Source organism: Petromyzon marinus, chromosome 78 (genome assembly GCF_048934315.1).
Source record: "Petromyzon marinus isolate PM22_M1 ecotype Great Lakes invasive population chromosome 78, UKy_Petmar_22M1.pri1.0, whole genome shotgun sequence".
Classification (NCBI taxonomy): Eukaryota; Metazoa; Chordata; class Hyperoartia; order Petromyzontiformes; family Petromyzontidae; genus Petromyzon; species Petromyzon marinus.
The window spans coordinates 1,966,700-1,983,262 of record NC_133744.1 but is presented as its reverse complement, the minus strand read 5'-3'; the positions used below and the strand labels follow the sequence as shown (position 1 = coordinate 1,983,262).

Below are 16,563 nucleotides of genomic sequence, written 5' to 3'. Positions count from 1 at the left end.
TGGCTGTATGAGTTACTCCACAACAACAGGAGCATCAGTCGGAGTATCACAATTTTAAATGCACCTGTGACGGCGATGTCACCACGGCGCGTGTGCCAGGCTAGGTGCACGAGGAGGAGGTCACTGGGCAGACCCAGCAGGTGCCATGGGTCTTACTGCTCCCGTGCCTGGCTAGGTGCACCATCAACCACGTCCATCTTGTGACTGTCATGACGTCTTAGTGACGTCATCCACCCTGGGACGTAATGACGTCACGAGAGCGGCCGAAGCGTTGAACGGAAGTGACTCAATTATTGGAAACGGATGGTTCATTTATTTATATATTAGCTTTTCAAATATATACTTGTTATTCCATGTTGCTGTTAAGCAGACAGCTTTTTTCCTTGTTTAACTTTCAATCCTGACACATTTAAAATATAAAAATAAAACATTATTTAAAGTCTCCCTCGTGTGCATCCGGTTTCCGGCGGAAGCGGAAGTCAGGAGAAAGACGCGGGAATATTACGGCTGGCGAGAAGAGAGACGGAGAGAGGTGAGTGGTGGTGAGTGAGTGGTGGTGGTGAATGAGTGGTGGTGAGTGAGTGGTGAGTGGGTGGTGGTGCGTGAGTGGTGAGTGAGTGAGTGGTGAGTGAGTGGTGAGTGGGTGGTGAGTGAGTGGTGGGTGAGTGGTGGTGAGTGAGTGGTGAGTGGGTGGGTGAGTGGTGGTGGTGAATGAGTGGTGGTGGTGAATGAGTGGTGGTGAGTGAGTGAGTGGTGAGTGAGTGGTGGTGGTGAATGAGTGGTGGTGAGTGAGTGGTGGTGGTGAATGAGTGGTGGTGAGTGAGTGGTGGTGAGTGAGTGGTGGTGGTGAGTGAGTGGTGGTGGTGAATGAGTGGTGGTGAGTGAGTGGTGAGTGAGTGGTGGGTGAGTGAGTGGTGAGTGAGTGGTGGGTGAGTGTGGAGTGAGTGAGTGGTGAGTGGGTGGTGAGTGGGTGAGTGAGTGGTGAGTGAGTGGTGGTGAGTGAGTGAGTGGTGGTGAGTGAGTGGTGAGTGAGTGGTGAGTGAGTGAGTGGGTGGTGAGTGAGTGAGTGGTGAGTGAGTGAGTGGTGAGTGAGTGGTGAGTGAGTGGGTGGTGAGTGGTGGGTGAGTGAGTGAGTGAGTGGTGAGTGAGTGGGTGAATGGTGAGTGGTGAGTGAGTGGGTGGTGAGTGAGTGGTGAGTGAGTGGTGGATAGTGAGTGAGTAGTGGGTGGGTGGTGAGTGAGTGAGTGGTGAGTGAGTGGTGAGTAGGTGGTGAGTGAGTGGTGGGTGAGTGAGTGAGTGGTGGGTGAGTGGTGAGTGAGTGGTGGATAGTGAGTGAGTAGTGGGTGGGTGGTGAGTGAGTGAGTGGTGAGTGAGTGGTGAGTAGGTGGTGAGTGAGTGGTGGGTGAGTGAGTGAGTGGTGGGTGAGTGGTGAGTGAGTGGGTGAAGAGTGAGTGGTGGATAGTGAGTGAGTAGTGGGTGGGTGGTGAGTGAGTGAGTGGGTGGTGAGTGAGTGAGTGGTGAGTGAGTAGTGGGTGGGTGGTGAGTGAGTGAGTGGGTGGTGAGTGAGTGGTGAGTGGGTGGTGAGTGAGTGGTGAGTGAGTGAGTGGTGAGTGAGTGAGTGGTGAGTGAGTGGTGAGTAGGTGGTGAGTGAGTGGTGGGTGAGTGAGTGAGTGAGTGGTGGGTGAGTGGTGAGTGAGTGGGTGAATGGTGAGTGAGTGGGTGGTGAGTGAGTGGTGAGTGAGTGGTGGGTGAGTGAGTGGTGAGTGAGTGGTGAGTAGGTGGTGAGTGGTGGGTGAGTGAGTGATTGGTGAGTGAGCGGTGAGTAGGTGGTGAGTGAGTGGTGGGTGAGTGAGTGAGTGGTGGGTGAGTGAGTGATTGGTGAGTGAGCGGTGAGTAGGTGGTGAGTGAGTGGTGGGTGAGTGAGTGAGTGGTGGGTGAGTGGTGAGTGAGTGGGTGAATGGTGAGTGAGTGGTGAGTGAGTGGTGGATAGTGAGTGAGTAGTGGGTGGGTGGTGAGTGGTGAGTGGGTGGTGAGTGAGTGGTGAGTGAGTGTGGATAGTGAGTGAGTAGTGGGTGGGTGGTGAGTGAGTAGTGGGTGAGTGGTGAGTGGGTGAATGGTGAGTGAGTGGGGAGTGAGTGGTGAGTGAGTGTGGATAGTGAGTGAGTAGTGGGTGGGTGGTGAGTGAGTAGTGGGTGAGTGGTGAGTGGGTGAATGGTGAGTGAGTGGTGAGTGGGTGGTGAGTGAGTGGTGAGTGGTGGATAGTGAGTGAGTAGTGGGTGGGTGGTGAGTGAGTGAGTGGTGAGTGGGTGGTGAGTGAGTGTTTCAGTTTCATTGTTTTGGTAGAGCCCTGTGAGCTCTTGAATCGGGTGCAACCGCAACAAACAACATGAACAAGAGAACGTCTTAAAGTAACTATGTTACTGTGCAAATAGAAAATCCAGGAAAAAAAACAGCAAAACATTCCTGAAAAAGCACCATTCACCAACACTGTGTGCAAAAATCCCAGTGGGATGCAAGTCAAACAACAACAACAACCACAAGACAACTAAGATTAAGGCCATCAGTCTAACTCCGTACAACAACAAACAAACATGGCCAAACCAAAAAAACTTTTCGACATCACCAAAATAAAGCCATAAAAGCAATTTAACAGTGACCATAGGAACTGTCACCGAATTTTCACAATAAACGACATAAACAACATGTAACACCAAACCCTAGAGCCATAGCTGGCTGCATGAGTCACTCCACAACAACAGGAGCATCAGTCGGGAGTATCCAAATTTTCAATGCACCTTTAAGATCAGCACACTAAATCAAAATACAGATAATACTTTGCAGCGGCCATCCAGAGCGAAACATTTTATGTTATTTTAGGCCACTGAGTAGCAGTGGCAGCTAGGGGTGTACAACTCCTCTCGAGCAGTTTTTAGTGAAGATCTCATAGGTAGTCATTCAAGTTGCAGTTTATTGGCAATAGCATTCCAGACCCTGGGGGCATCAATAGCAAAGGCCCTTCCTCCGGTTTTTGTACGGCAATAGGGAATGTGATGCTGGTAAATGAGCAAAGACCTGAGGTCAAATTTGTTCTTTGAAACAGGAGATCCAGCAGCAGGTAGTCTGCGGATTTTTTTGTAAGTACATCGTGAATAAATAAGATCTGGTGAACAAGCCGTCGAACATTAAGAGATGTTAAGTTTGACCCAATGTAGAGATCACAGTGGTGAGTCCTATATGGGCAGTTCAATGCAAATCTTAAGGCCGAGTGATAGATGGAATCAAGCTTCTTCAGTACAGTACTTTGGGCTGATTTATACACGATGTCACAGTAGTCAAGTAGAGGCAGTATGGTAGCTTTTATCAATTCCAAACGGAACATAGGGGGGAAACAGTGCTTGTGTCGATACAGAAAACCAATTTTTATTTTTGTCTTTTTACCAATATAATCAATGTGATCTTAAAAATTCAGTTTTGAATCCAGGATGACCCCAAGATACTTATAGATCTTGACTTGCTCTATTTGATAATTATTCAAGGAATGTAATTGGGGAAAAATACCTACCTGCTTTAGTCCTGGTGAGAAGCATAGCACCTTGGTTTTGGAGGTATGCAGGACTAGTTTAAGAGCAACTAGCTGATGTTGTAGTTTGTTGAAATCACCCTAGAGCAGGGGTGTCCAAAGTATTTTTAGTGAGGGCCAAATACATAAAAAATAAACAAAAGGCCGGGCCACACACTAGAGGTGACATATTGACACGTGAATACTGCGTGTATTTCTAACTCACCTATAATGTGAAGAACATTGCACTCAGTGGGAACAGTGATGCTGTCCTTTGGATTGAAGGATGGCTGACATGTCAGGAGAAAGTTTGGTGGTTGAGACACGAAGAACTTCACAGAGATGGCTATCAGTCATTCTGGTTCTCAGTCTGCTTTTGTTCTGATTTAACAGAGAAAATGTTTGTTCACATATGTATGTTGAGCCGAACAGGCTCATCATTCTTTTTGCGTGGCATCTCATCAGAGGAAACTTGGCATTATCCAAACTCTGATAGAAGTCAGGGAGGGAGAGAAGCTGATGTTGACTCTTCAGAGAATCATCACATTGCATTTCAATCAGTTCTAACTGCAGACTCTCTTCCACTTCTTCTGCATCCACCAGGAAGGGGGTCGAGAACAGCTTGATTTGTTTTTCAATGACAGAAAAATCTTGGAAACGCTGGTTGAATTCTGTCACGAGAGATACAATCACAGACACATATTTCTCCTTTTTAGCAGAAAGGTCGGCCTTTGGAAAAGCAGACTTCAGACAGCGCAGGGAAGTGTGCAGCAGTAAAGCTTTGTAGTTGTGTCTCAAACAGGCGGAGCTTTACACAGAAGGCTTTCATGTGCGCATACAGGTTGTGGCACCAGCTGTTCTTTGCCTTGTAGGTTCTTGTTCCGTGTATTCAGATGATGAGTAAGATCAACTAAAAATGCCAGGTCTGCCAGCCACAGAGGGTCACTCAGTTCATGAAGAGGTCGGCCCTTCTCTTTCAAAAACTGGTCGATTTCTGATCTCAGCGAATAAAACCGCTGCAGCACAGGGCCGCGGCTGAGCCAACGCACATCAGAGTGGTAGAGTACATCCCCGTATTCAGCATCCACATCAGATAGGAAAGCTTGAAATTCTCTGTGGTACAGTCCTCTAGCTCGAATTATGTTGACAGTTTTTACAACAGTGTTCATCACATCGCCCAGCTGGACAGTCTTGGCACACAATGTGCTTCTTGGTGGATTACGCAGTGCATCCTAACAGCCTCACCTCCGCTCTCTTTTACCTTGGCGCACACCATCGATGCCATTCCTTTGCGCTCGCCCGTCATGGCCGGAGCTCCATCCGTTGTTACTCCACAGAGCTTGGCCCATTTAAGCCCCCATCTTTTCAACTGCCTCTGACACAGCTTCAAAAATATCTCTACCCGTCGTTGTGCCTTTTAGGCTCATCATATCAAGCAGTTCCTCCGTACAGCAAAAATTATCATCTACTCCCCGCAAAAAAATTTACAGCTGCGCGGTGTCTGTGGCATCTGTGCTTTCGTCGCATGCTATCGAGTAAAAATCAAAAGCACAAGCTTTGTCTCTCAGCTGAAGTTTCAAGTTAGCTGACAAGTCCTCGATTCTCCGCACCACTGTATTTCTGGATAAGCTCACGCTGTTGAAATCCTGCACTTTTTCCGGGCACATTATTTCTGTGACTTTGATGAGGCACTGCTTTATGAAATCACCGTCTGAGAACGGTTTGCCATGCTGGGCAATAAGTTTAGTGACTTCATAGCTTGCTGTTGTGGCGTTTTCCTGTATTTTGTTAGCACGAAAAAAATTGTTGTTGAGCTTGCAGGCAAGCCGCCATTTGCTTGACTTTCTGTGTTCGTTCGGCACCGGACATTATATTCTTTCATCATAGCAACATCTTCATTGCAAATCAAACAGACACACTTTCCGTTGATTTCTTTGAAAAAATATTCATTTTCCCACCGTGTTTGAAATCTTCTACACTCACTCGCTATTTTGCGTTTCTTCGGTGCTGCCATTTCTGGTGACTCGCGGTAAAAGTTTTTCTTTGCTTAATTTTGTTTAGTGGAGAAGCACGGTTTTCCGTGGCTGGCTCCATCTAGTGTTGAAACTGAGAAGTGCAACAGAGTTGAGCTCAAGCTTCTTGTGCGGGCCATATTCAATTATATTTTCAGAATTTGCTGCGGGCCAATAAAAACTGGACCGCGGGCCGCAGTTGGCCCACGGGCCGTAGTTTGGACACCCCTGCCCTAGAGCTTAGCAATCACGTCATCCAGAGAGCGGCCAGCAGTAATCAGTATCATGTCATCTGCAAAAAGATGTACCCTGGAATGATCCAGGTCGGTGCCCAAGTCATTGACATAAAGAGAGAACAAGAGGGGGCCGAGGATGGAACCCTGTGGAACGCCTTTTGTTATCTTAACACTGTTTGACCTCCAACAATCTGTGAATGCAGTTTGGGTGCGAGAAAAGAGGTAATTTTTTAACCATTTTACTGTGTTTTCGGAAAAACCGAGGCAGCTTAGTTTACTAAGCAGGGTGTTGTAGTCTACTGTATCATAAGCTTTGGACAGGTCAAGAAAAAGACAGGCACAGTACTGCTTATTATCAAGGCTAATGTAAATATGATTCAGAGAGTCTAATGCAGCAGATGTGGTGCTGTATTTTTTTCCGGAACCCAGATTGTTTTAGATGTAGTAGATTGTTTGTGGACAGGAAACTGCTAATTTGGTAGTTCAATAATTTTTCAAAAATTTTCATCAACGGGGACAAAATTGAGATAGGTCGGTAGTTATCTGGATCATCTTTAGGGCCCCCTTTGTGAAGTGGACAGACATAGGAATGTTTCCATTCTAGAGGAACTGATGCTTCTTTGATGGACAGTTTGAAAATATGGGCTATAGGTTTGTATATTAGGTGACCAAAAGTTAGTAGATCAAAGACGGGAATACTATCTGCTCCGGTAAAGGAGGACCCTTTGAGGTTGGACAGTTGTTTCAGAACATTACTTTCGTGGATTGGCTGTAAACTAAATTTGTTTAATACTCTTTGGTTCTATTCGGTAAAGTCACGTAGGTAAAAAATAAAACGTGACTTTACCTAATAGAACCAAAGAGTATGGATCCTTGCAGTCACGAAAGCTTCAAATCTAGAATTAAATTTGTTTAATGTTTGGACAGGGGTGTAGGAATTTGCATGAGCAGGGGTGACTCCCAATAGATTATCAAAAAGATTACCAGCTTCAGAAAAATGAAGGTTAATATTGTCAACTATTTTTTTGGGATCTGAAAAATATTCCCCATTTCGGTTAAGCTCAACGGACAGATTGTCTGTTTTGGATGCCTTTTCGATACATTTGATTGTTTTCCAGAAAATCCTGGCATTTCCATGTGATTCCAGGAGAGTGGAGGAAAAGTAGGCATTTTTTGCATGCCTGATTTTTTTGACGCATCTATTCCTTAAAATCCTGTATTCTAGCCAGTCATTGACCAAATTACTTTTCTGAGCACATGCCCAAGCCTTGTCCCTAGTTTTCATGAGCTTTGTAATCAAAGGATAAAACCATGGAGGGCGGTTGCCTTTAGTTTTAAATCTAACCAACAGAGCATGTTTGTTAAGAATTTGGAGAAACGTGTACCTGAAGGTCTCCCAAGCCGTAGTCAGGTTGGGGATATCACAGACCTTGTCAATATCTGAGTGAAGCACATCATTAGTAAATGCCTGAGTGCTGAAGTGTCTCAGAGTGCTTCTCACCCAATTTAGGGGGGGCTTTGGGTCTAGCTGATTATCTCACCCCAAAAATGAAGGAGTGATCACTAAGGTTATTACCCAGAACACCAGTCAGTGCGAAATTGTGAGGGGCATTTGTCAATAGGACATCAAGCAGAGATGACTGTTCCGGATTATTTAGGTTGGGTCTTGTGGGGACATTTATTAATTGAAGCAGGTTAAATTCATTTGTAAAATTTGTGGCCACGGCCGGCGGGTTTAGCCAATTCCAATTTAGATCACCCACTAAAACGTTCACCTTTAGGGAGGCCCCCAAAAAGGTCTCTCAGTGCAGATGCAGCTTCAACATCCTTCCCACTTGGTGGTCTATAGCAGCACACTACCAATATCTGTTGATTTATTTGGGAAGAGTTATTCTGAGAGCCAAACCTTCAAAGCATCACATTTTAAATAAGGAGTGAGCTGGTGAACATGCAATAGTGTTACGAACATAGATGGCAATTCCACCTCCTTTAGATCCTCGGTCAAGCCAAAAAAGGTTGTAGTTGTCAATCGTAATCTCCAAGTCATTGACGGCAGGAGTGAGAAATGTTTCTGTTAGGCAAAAAATGTCTGGGTCAAGATTTGCCACTTCTAGTTTTAGTTGACTTAATTTAATCACAAGCCCTTTGATGTTGACATGTAGAACACCAACACCTTTTTTGCCAGAAAAATTTAAGAGCAGAATGAAGTTTGGAAGGAGTGCTAGTGAAGTAATGGGACAAAGATAGGGTTTAAAAGGATACAATGATGGAGTGTAGAAGTGTCTATAAGCTGTTTCATTTGCAGGTATAGTGGCAAATCGAGCAACAAGTATGGATGCAAAGTGAGTGGTGAGTGAGTGAGCGGTGAGTGAGTGAGTGGTGAGTGAGTGGTGAGTGAGTGGGTTGGTGGATGGTGAGTGTGTGTGGTGAGTGGCTGAGTGGTGGGTGAGTGGATGGATGGGTGGGTGGGTGAGTGGGTGGGTGAGTGGGTGGGTGGGTGGGTGAGTGGGTGGGTGGGTGAGTGGGTGGGTGAATGGGTGGGTGGTGAGGCTGAACCTCTCTCCTTTTCTCTGCCCAGATGCCCCGCTACAATACCAGGAATTCCGGATCCACGATTGTGGATTCCGGATCCAAGATTCGGAGTTCTGGATCCACGATTCCAGATTCCGGTCCCAAAACTCGGAGTTCCGGATCAAAAATTCCAGATTCCGGATCCAGTATTCTGGATTCCGGAGGGAGCAGGAAGCGTCGCGCAGCAGAGGATCATGGGAGGCGGCTGGGTCATGTGACCCCCGTGATGACATCACCGGATACCAGTACAGGAGATCAACATCACTACCATCAAGATTACTTCCATTCACATCATTACCATCAACATGACTACCATCGCTGCCATCAACCAGCACTACCATCACTGCGATCAACATCACTACCATCAACATCACTACCATCTCTACCATCAGCATCTCTACCATCAGCATCACTAACATCAGCATCATTACCATCACTACCATCACCACCAGCACTACCATCACTACAACTATCACTTCCATTGACCTCACTACCATCAACATCACCACCACTGCAACTATCACGACCTTTCCCACCAACATCACTACTGTCACTACCACCATCACCCTCACTACAACTATTACTACCACTCCCATCAACATCACTACCTCCATCACTACAACTATTATAACTTTAGTGACTTAATCAGAGACGCTGAGACTTGGAGGCACTTTTATTTAACCGAGAACCCTTTGCACAATACACACCCTACACACTCCTCTGTCGCTCAGTTATACACAACTCTACGTGGGTTGCTAGCCTATACACAATGCGAGCCGTCTAACACTGATGGCGCTGAACCGAGACGGCCAACTACCGTCTAGCAGCGCAATGTCGAGTGAAGACAACAGCGATGATGGCGACGATCTTCAACAGCACGACGGGGATCCCACTCCAAACGACAGCCCAGAGCTCTCGCTCAGGGCCCCCTTTTATGCTCCCAGCGTGGCCTCGCTCCGCTCCGGCCACGCCCCCTCTCTTGAACCTACTAGTGGATTCCAGGGCTTCCCCCACGTGCCCCTTCTGTAACCTTTCCCCCGATATCCCCTCTGGTGTATCACCTGGCCTGCTGACATCAGGGCTGCTGTAAACCGCAGATTCCCTTCCCCGCCAGCAGCCAGCACTATGCTGCTGCATAGCTAATTCTATATTCTTATTCTTAGCTCTTTCGGTAAAGTCACGTTGAAGGGAAACAATAAATAACCATCAACATCACTACCATCACCATCGGCTGTTCTCTCTTTCACAGAATGCACTTTGGTTCCTCGAGTCTCCATCTCGGACATCCTCTCACTAATCCTGTCGGACGAAACAGGTGATGGGGGTGGTGGTGGTGATCGAGGTTGGAGGTGGTGATTGAGGTGGTGGTGATGGAGTTGGTGGTGGTGATGGGGTTGGTGGTGGTGATGGGGTGGTGGTGATGGGATTGTTGATGATGGGGGTGGTGATGGAGTTGGTGGTGGTGATGGCGGTGGTGGGCAGGCCCAGGTAAGCTACATGGCTGGGAGTCGGAGCCATTCCCTGTTCACCTTTGGGTGTGACAGGGATGTCCTCTAGCTCCCACATTATTTTAAATTTTTAGACCACATAGTTCGAGAGGCCTTCTATGGCTCTACCGGAGGAATCTCCATCTGGTAGCGATGCAATGGAAGGCTGATCGATATCTGGGTGTGGTCAAGGTACGACTCCCTATTGGTCAACCATGTTATATATGCTGATGATCTGGTGATTGCTGCTCTCTCAGAGGAGGAGTTGGAGGCTGTGCTGCTGAACCTGGAGGGTGCCATTAAGAGGTAGGGTCTTACCATCGGCCCCACAAAAACTAAGCACCTGCCTGGGTATTTTGTGCCATCAAACACTCCACCCTCTCAACTCCCCATTGGTGATGGGGCAGTTGTGGAGAGAGTGAAGAGTTTTACTTACCTGGGCAGTATGGTCATGACGCGCTCCGGTTCTACATTAGACGTCTCACTCCGAATCAGTCGAGCGGCAGTGTCTTATTATTGGCTGGGTTTAACCAGGCTGAAATGTGTGAGCAGCTCACGAATCCTTGAAAAATCTGGATAAAGTCCCATTGGTCAGTTCCTCCGGCAGGCAAGGCTGTGTTGGCTGGATCATGTAGCCTATGCCCAGCCAACGCATGCCTAAACAGCTTTTGTTCGGCCAGGGAAGAGATGGAGTGATGTGGCACGTCAAGATGTGGAGCTGAGTGGACTTGCTGATGACTGGTACCAGCAGTGTCAAGATCTGCCTCTGTGGAGGAGGCTCGTGAAGGACGCTGATACTGGGCAGTTGGAGGCATTCGCCCTCCAGCAACAACGGAGGGCAGAGGAGCGACGCTCACAACAACGAGCGGCGCACCGGGTGGCTAAGACACAGTAAGGTGGACCAGTAGGGGGCCACCTTACTGTGTAAGGTGGCCACTCATCTCAGTCAGTCGACCCATGGAACCTGCTGGGTCTGTCCTGTGACCTGTCAGCGAGCCTTTGACACTTCACGTGTCCTTATTGTGCACCTGGCCTGGCATAAGCACTGTGGTGACGTCAATATGGTGGCAAATGGCGGGTTTTGGTAATGATGTATGTCTATGTGATGTTGATGTATGTGGTGATGGTATTGATGTTCATGATGTAGATGATGGTTGTGATGTTAATGTAGGTGATGGATGTGATGTTGATGTAGATGATGGTCGTGATGGTGATGTAAATGATGGTCGTGTTGTTGATGTAGATGATGGTGATGATGATGGCACCCATCAGCAGTACTCCGTAAATCTCACCCCAACCTCAAGGAAGAGACTCGGCAATCAGCAGCATCAGCAGCAGCAATCGGACATCCTGAGGCTCGCCCCAGTCAGCTCCCCGTACGTCACTCACCCACTCACTCTACTACCCACTTACTCACCCACTCACTCACCTACCTACCCACTCACTCAGCTACTCGCCCACACACCTACCCACTCACCCACTCGCTCAGTCAGCGACTCAACCACACACCCACTCGCCCACCCACCACTCACCCACTCACCACTCACCCACCACTCACCCACTCACCACCCACTCACCACCCACTCATCCACTCACTCACCCACTCACTCACCCACCCACCCACTCAATCACTCCTGCACCCACTCACCAATAACCCACCCACTCACCCATTTTTCCACTCACCCACTGATATTATGATGTTGCTGATGGTGATGTTGATGGTGATGTAGATGGTGATGGTGACGATGATGATGCTGTTGCTGATGATGTCACCATCTCCATATCTAGGTTACGAGTCAAAACAACTACATTTCAACCATCACGACCACCACCATCATCACTGCCACCACTACCATCATCACCACCATCACCACCACCACCATCATCATCGACATCACCACCACCGTCATCATCACCACCACCGTCATCACCACCATCATCACTATCACCATCGTCATCATCACCATCGTCACCCCCATCATCATCATCATCGCTGTCATCACCATCATCACCATCATCATCGGCATCATCATCTCCTGTCCCAGTTCGCCGTACCAAGAAAGTTTTACGCAAGCCTCAAACCAAGGTAGAGTCGAACTCCTCTTACCCAGCAGCCCTGTTAACGACTAATCGCTTAACAACGGGCCTCCATTGAGCCCAACATGTAGTGCATATTAGTGTGTAGTGAATAGTTATGTAATGTATAGTTGTATAGTGTATAGTGTGTATAATCGTGTGATGTATAATAATATATAGTAGTGCGATGTATAGTAGTGTAGAGTAGTGAAGGTTAATACAAAAATCGGAGAACCTTGCCCGGACAAGGTATAACGGGACACCCCCCCTGGAGCCAGGCCTGGGGGTGGTATTCGCCGGCTAGCACCTGGTGACTGGGTTACCCACAAAACCCGGTCAGGCCCAGCCCGACATGGCTACGTGGCGCCGTCATGTGGGCCCACCATCCGCAGGACGAAGGGCGAGGGCCGGGTGCGATGCCAGTATGGCAAGGAAGAGGGATGGTCTCACACAGACTGGACCTTGGCGATGGACACTTGTTAATCGGACGTGGAATGTCACATCACTGGGGGGGGGAAGGAGCCAATGTTGGTGGAGGAGGTGGAAAGTTACCGACTATACAAAGTCGATCTTGATTTGAAGCCTTCGTGACTGCAGGAATCCACACTCTTTGGTTATTTCGGTAAAGTCATCACGTAGGTTTAAAATAAAATAAATCCGACCATGCTGCTGAGGCAGCAGACCATGCTTTCCCTCCTGATGACGGACGCTTGTGTTGTGCCCGAAACGTCGTGATTTATTTTATTTTATACCTACCACGTGACTTTACCGAAAGAACCAAAGAGTATATAGAGTCGGTCTCACCACACACAGCATTGGCACTGGAAGCAAACTTCTCGATTGGGGGGTGGTCTCCTATTCCGGAGTAACCCCTGGTAAGAGGCCCTGGGTAGGTGTGGGGATATTCATAAGCCCCCGGCTTGGTGCTGTTCAGTTGGAGTGTATCCTTGTGGATGAGAGGGTCGCCTCAATGAGACTTAGGGTCTCAGAAAGGAAAACTCTTGACTGTTGTCTGTGCTTATGCACCAAACAGCAGTTCAGAGTATTTGGTCTTGGAGAGCATTGAAGTCAACTCGGCGACTTCAATGCTCTACTTGGTTTTTTCGGTAAAGTCACGTAGGAGGGAAATAATGAAGATAAAACAATATATTGAGTACATTGATTTTATTGATGTAAAGTCACGTAGAAGGGAAATAAAAAAATAAAACAATGGAATGTTTTATTTTTAAACATAATACAATGTTTTATTTTTAAACATTGTATTATGTTTTATTTTTAGTATTTTATTATTTTCCTTCTACGTGACTTTACATCAACAAAATCAATGTACTCAATATATATTATGTTTTATCTTTAATAAAAATGAAACATAATACAATGTTTTATTGTTATTATTTTATTATTTCCCTTCTACGTGACTTTACATCAATAAAGTCAATGTACTCAATATATATTACGTTTTATCTTTAATAAAAATAAAACATAATACGATGTTTTATTTTTAGTATTTTATTATTTCCCTTCTACGTGACTTTACATCGATAAAGTCAATGTACTCAATATATATTATGTTTTATGTTTAATAAAAATAAAACAATACGATGTTTTATTTTTAGTATTTTATTATTTCCCTTCTACGTGACTTTACGTCAATAAAATCAATGTACTCAATATATATTAGGTTTTATCTTTAATAAAAATGAAACATAATACAATGTTTTATTGTTATTATTTTATTATTTCCCTTCTACGTGACTTTACATCAACAAAATCAATGTACTCAATATATATTATGTTTTATCTTTAATAAAAATGAAACATAATACAATGTTTTATTGTTATTATTTTATTATTTTCCTTCTACGTGACTTTACATCGATAAAGTCAATGTACTCAATATATATTATGTTTTATCTTTAATAAAAAATAAAACATAATACGATGTTTTATTTTTAGTATTTTATTATTTCCCTTCTACGTGACTCCACCGAAAGGACCAAGAAGATGAATCCCTGCAGTCACGAAAGCTTTAAATCGAAATATATTGACGTAGTTTTATTTAGTTATTTCACATCGGTTTATTGTATGATAGTTGGGTAGTTGCAGTTCTTTAGCATCAATATACTAAATGCCTCTGTTGATATGTAAACTCTGACTTTAACAAAGCCACTTCTGTGACCAGTTACATGATAATTCCTCACATTAACATCATGCTAATCTCCCAGTTACATGTTAATTTATCATCTTAACATCCTGCTAATCGCTTAGTACCTTTCAGTGTAATGTTTAATATAATTTATAAGGTAATATATACTATCGTAATTGTATATACAGCAGTGTGGTATACAGTAGGGTTGGTAGAATAATACATAGTGTGATATTACAAGTCTAATATTATTATAATCTAAGGTATAGGGTAGTGTATAGTAATGCAGTGTATAATTCAATGTTGGGGTCTGTCTATGGTAATTTATAATAAAAAAAAGTTTAGTTGGAGACACATTAAAATTATTTTTGCGACATAGAAGTGTAATGTATAATGACTTTTCGATTTGAAGCTTTCGTGACTGCAAGGATTCATCTTCTTTGGTTCTTTCGGTAAAGTCACGTAGAATGAGAATAAAATAATAAAATAACACAATAAAATTCTCACGACGTTTCGGGCACAACGCAAGCGGCCGTCTTCAGGTGAAAGGTACAGAACTGTCGGGACGAAATGTCGTGAGAACTTTATTGTGTTATTTTATTATTTTATTCTCATTCTACGTGACTTTACCGAAAGAACCAAAGACGGTTAGTAGCTCAGCTTATTGGAGAGTATATTGAGTGTATTGATTATATTGATGTAGTTTATATTTAGTTTTTTCACATCGGTTTATCGTATGGTAGTAGGGAAGTTTCAGTTCTTTAGCGTCAATATGCTAAATTCTTCTCTTGATATGTAAACTCTGACTTTAACATAGCTACTTCCGTGACTAGTTACATGCTAATTCCTCACATTAACATCATGCTAATCTCCCAGTTACATGCTAATTTCTGACTTGAACATCCTGCTAATCTCTCATTAACATAGCTCCTTCAATGCTAAATTATTCTGTTGATATGTAAGCTCTGACTTGAACATAGCTATTTCCGTGACTAGTTACATGCTAATTCCTCACATTAACATCATGCTAATCTCCCAGTTACATGCTAATTTCTGACTTGAACATCCTGCTAATCTCGTTCACATTAACATAGCTACTTCAATGCTAAATTATTCTGTTGATATGTAAACTCTGACTTTAACATAGCCACTTCCGTGACTAGTTACATGCTAATTCCTCACATTAACATCATGCTAATCTCCCAGTTGCATGCTAATTTCTGACTTGAACATCCTGCTAATCTCGTTCACATTAACATAGCTACTTCAATGCTAAATTCTTCTGTTGATATGTAAACTCCTTTGTCAAGGCACTCTGCTCCTCCCACCCAGCTTAAAAGACGCTGCCAAGCTTAGCGGTGTTCAATGGAGCGCTGTCTTTCCGACAGCTCTGTTTCTTCACCTGAGGACGGCTGCTTGTGTTGTGGCCGAAACGTCGTGAGAATTTTATTTTCTGTTTAATTTTTATTCTTTTATTGTTTCCCTTCTACGTGACTTTACCGAAAGAACCAAGAAGATGAATCCCTGCAGTCACGGAAGTTTTAAATCGAGACTTCAATGCTCACCTGGGAAATGATGCAGATACCTGGAGAGACATGATTGGGAGGAATGGCCCCCCTGATCTGAACCCAAACGGTGGGGTGTTATTGGAATTCTGCGCTGGTCATGGAATGCCAACAACAAACACCAAGTTCGAACACGAGGATGCTCATAAGTGTACTTGATACCAGAGCACCTTGACCCGTAGGTCAATAATTGACTTTATGGATGTATCATCAGACCTAAGGACGTGTGTTCTGGACACTTGGGTGAAGAGAGGGGCAGAGCTGTCAACCGATCACCACCTGGTGGTTAGTTGGATCCGATGCTTGGGGCACCGACCAGATGGACGTGGAAGGCCAAAATGAATAGTGCGGATTTTCTGGGAACATTTGGCGGAAAGACCCAGCGCAGAAAGAATTCAACTTCCACCTCTGGGAAAACGTCTCCTGCACTCCATGGGAGGTTGCGGACATTGAGTCTTGAGAGGACGATGTTCAGGACCTCGATTGTTGATGGAGCGACGAAAATCTGAGGCCTGAAGGCAGTTGGTGCCTGTCATGGCGGCAACCCTAGGGACCCGCTGGTGGACACCGGTGGTGAGGGAAACTGTCAAATCAAAGAAGGAGGCTTTCTGATATATGCTCGGTAAAAGGTCTCCCGACTCGATTGAGAGGTACCGGCTTGGCAAGAGGACGGCAGTGGTAGCAGTCGCTAAAGCGAAAGTTCGAGCATGGGAGGACTTTGGAGAGGCCCTGGAGAGGGACGGCGTCAAAGATGTTCTGGCAAACCATCCGATACCTTAGGATGGGTCGACGGGACGTGGCCCAGGCTGTTTTCAGTAAGCGTGGTGTAAGATTGACCTCGACTAAAGAGATAGTTGAGAGGTGGAAGGAACACTTTGAGGAGCTCCTCAAAACGGTGGAGATACCCTCCT

The 16,563-nt window shown here is 45.3% G+C and overlaps 1 protein-coding gene across 1 annotated transcript in view; it reads left to right on the top strand.

Moving 5' to 3' along the window:
- The first annotated feature begins 424 nt into the window (after positions 1-424).
- LOC142907359 (origin recognition complex subunit 1-like) overlaps positions 425-16,563 on the top strand; it is a 33,701-nt gene continuing 17,562 nt past the window's right edge. Inside the window, exons 1-5 of the mRNA XM_076056793.1 lie at positions 425-532; positions 8,386-8,623; positions 9,628-9,693; positions 11,109-11,241; positions 11,654-11,951. Coding sequence (XP_075912908.1) covers positions 8,386-8,623; positions 9,628-9,693; positions 11,109-11,241; positions 11,654-11,951 — 735 coding nt within the window. The 5' untranslated portion in view covers positions 425-532. The remainder of the gene's footprint in view (positions 533-8,385; positions 8,624-9,627; positions 9,694-11,108; positions 11,242-11,653; positions 11,952-16,563) is intronic.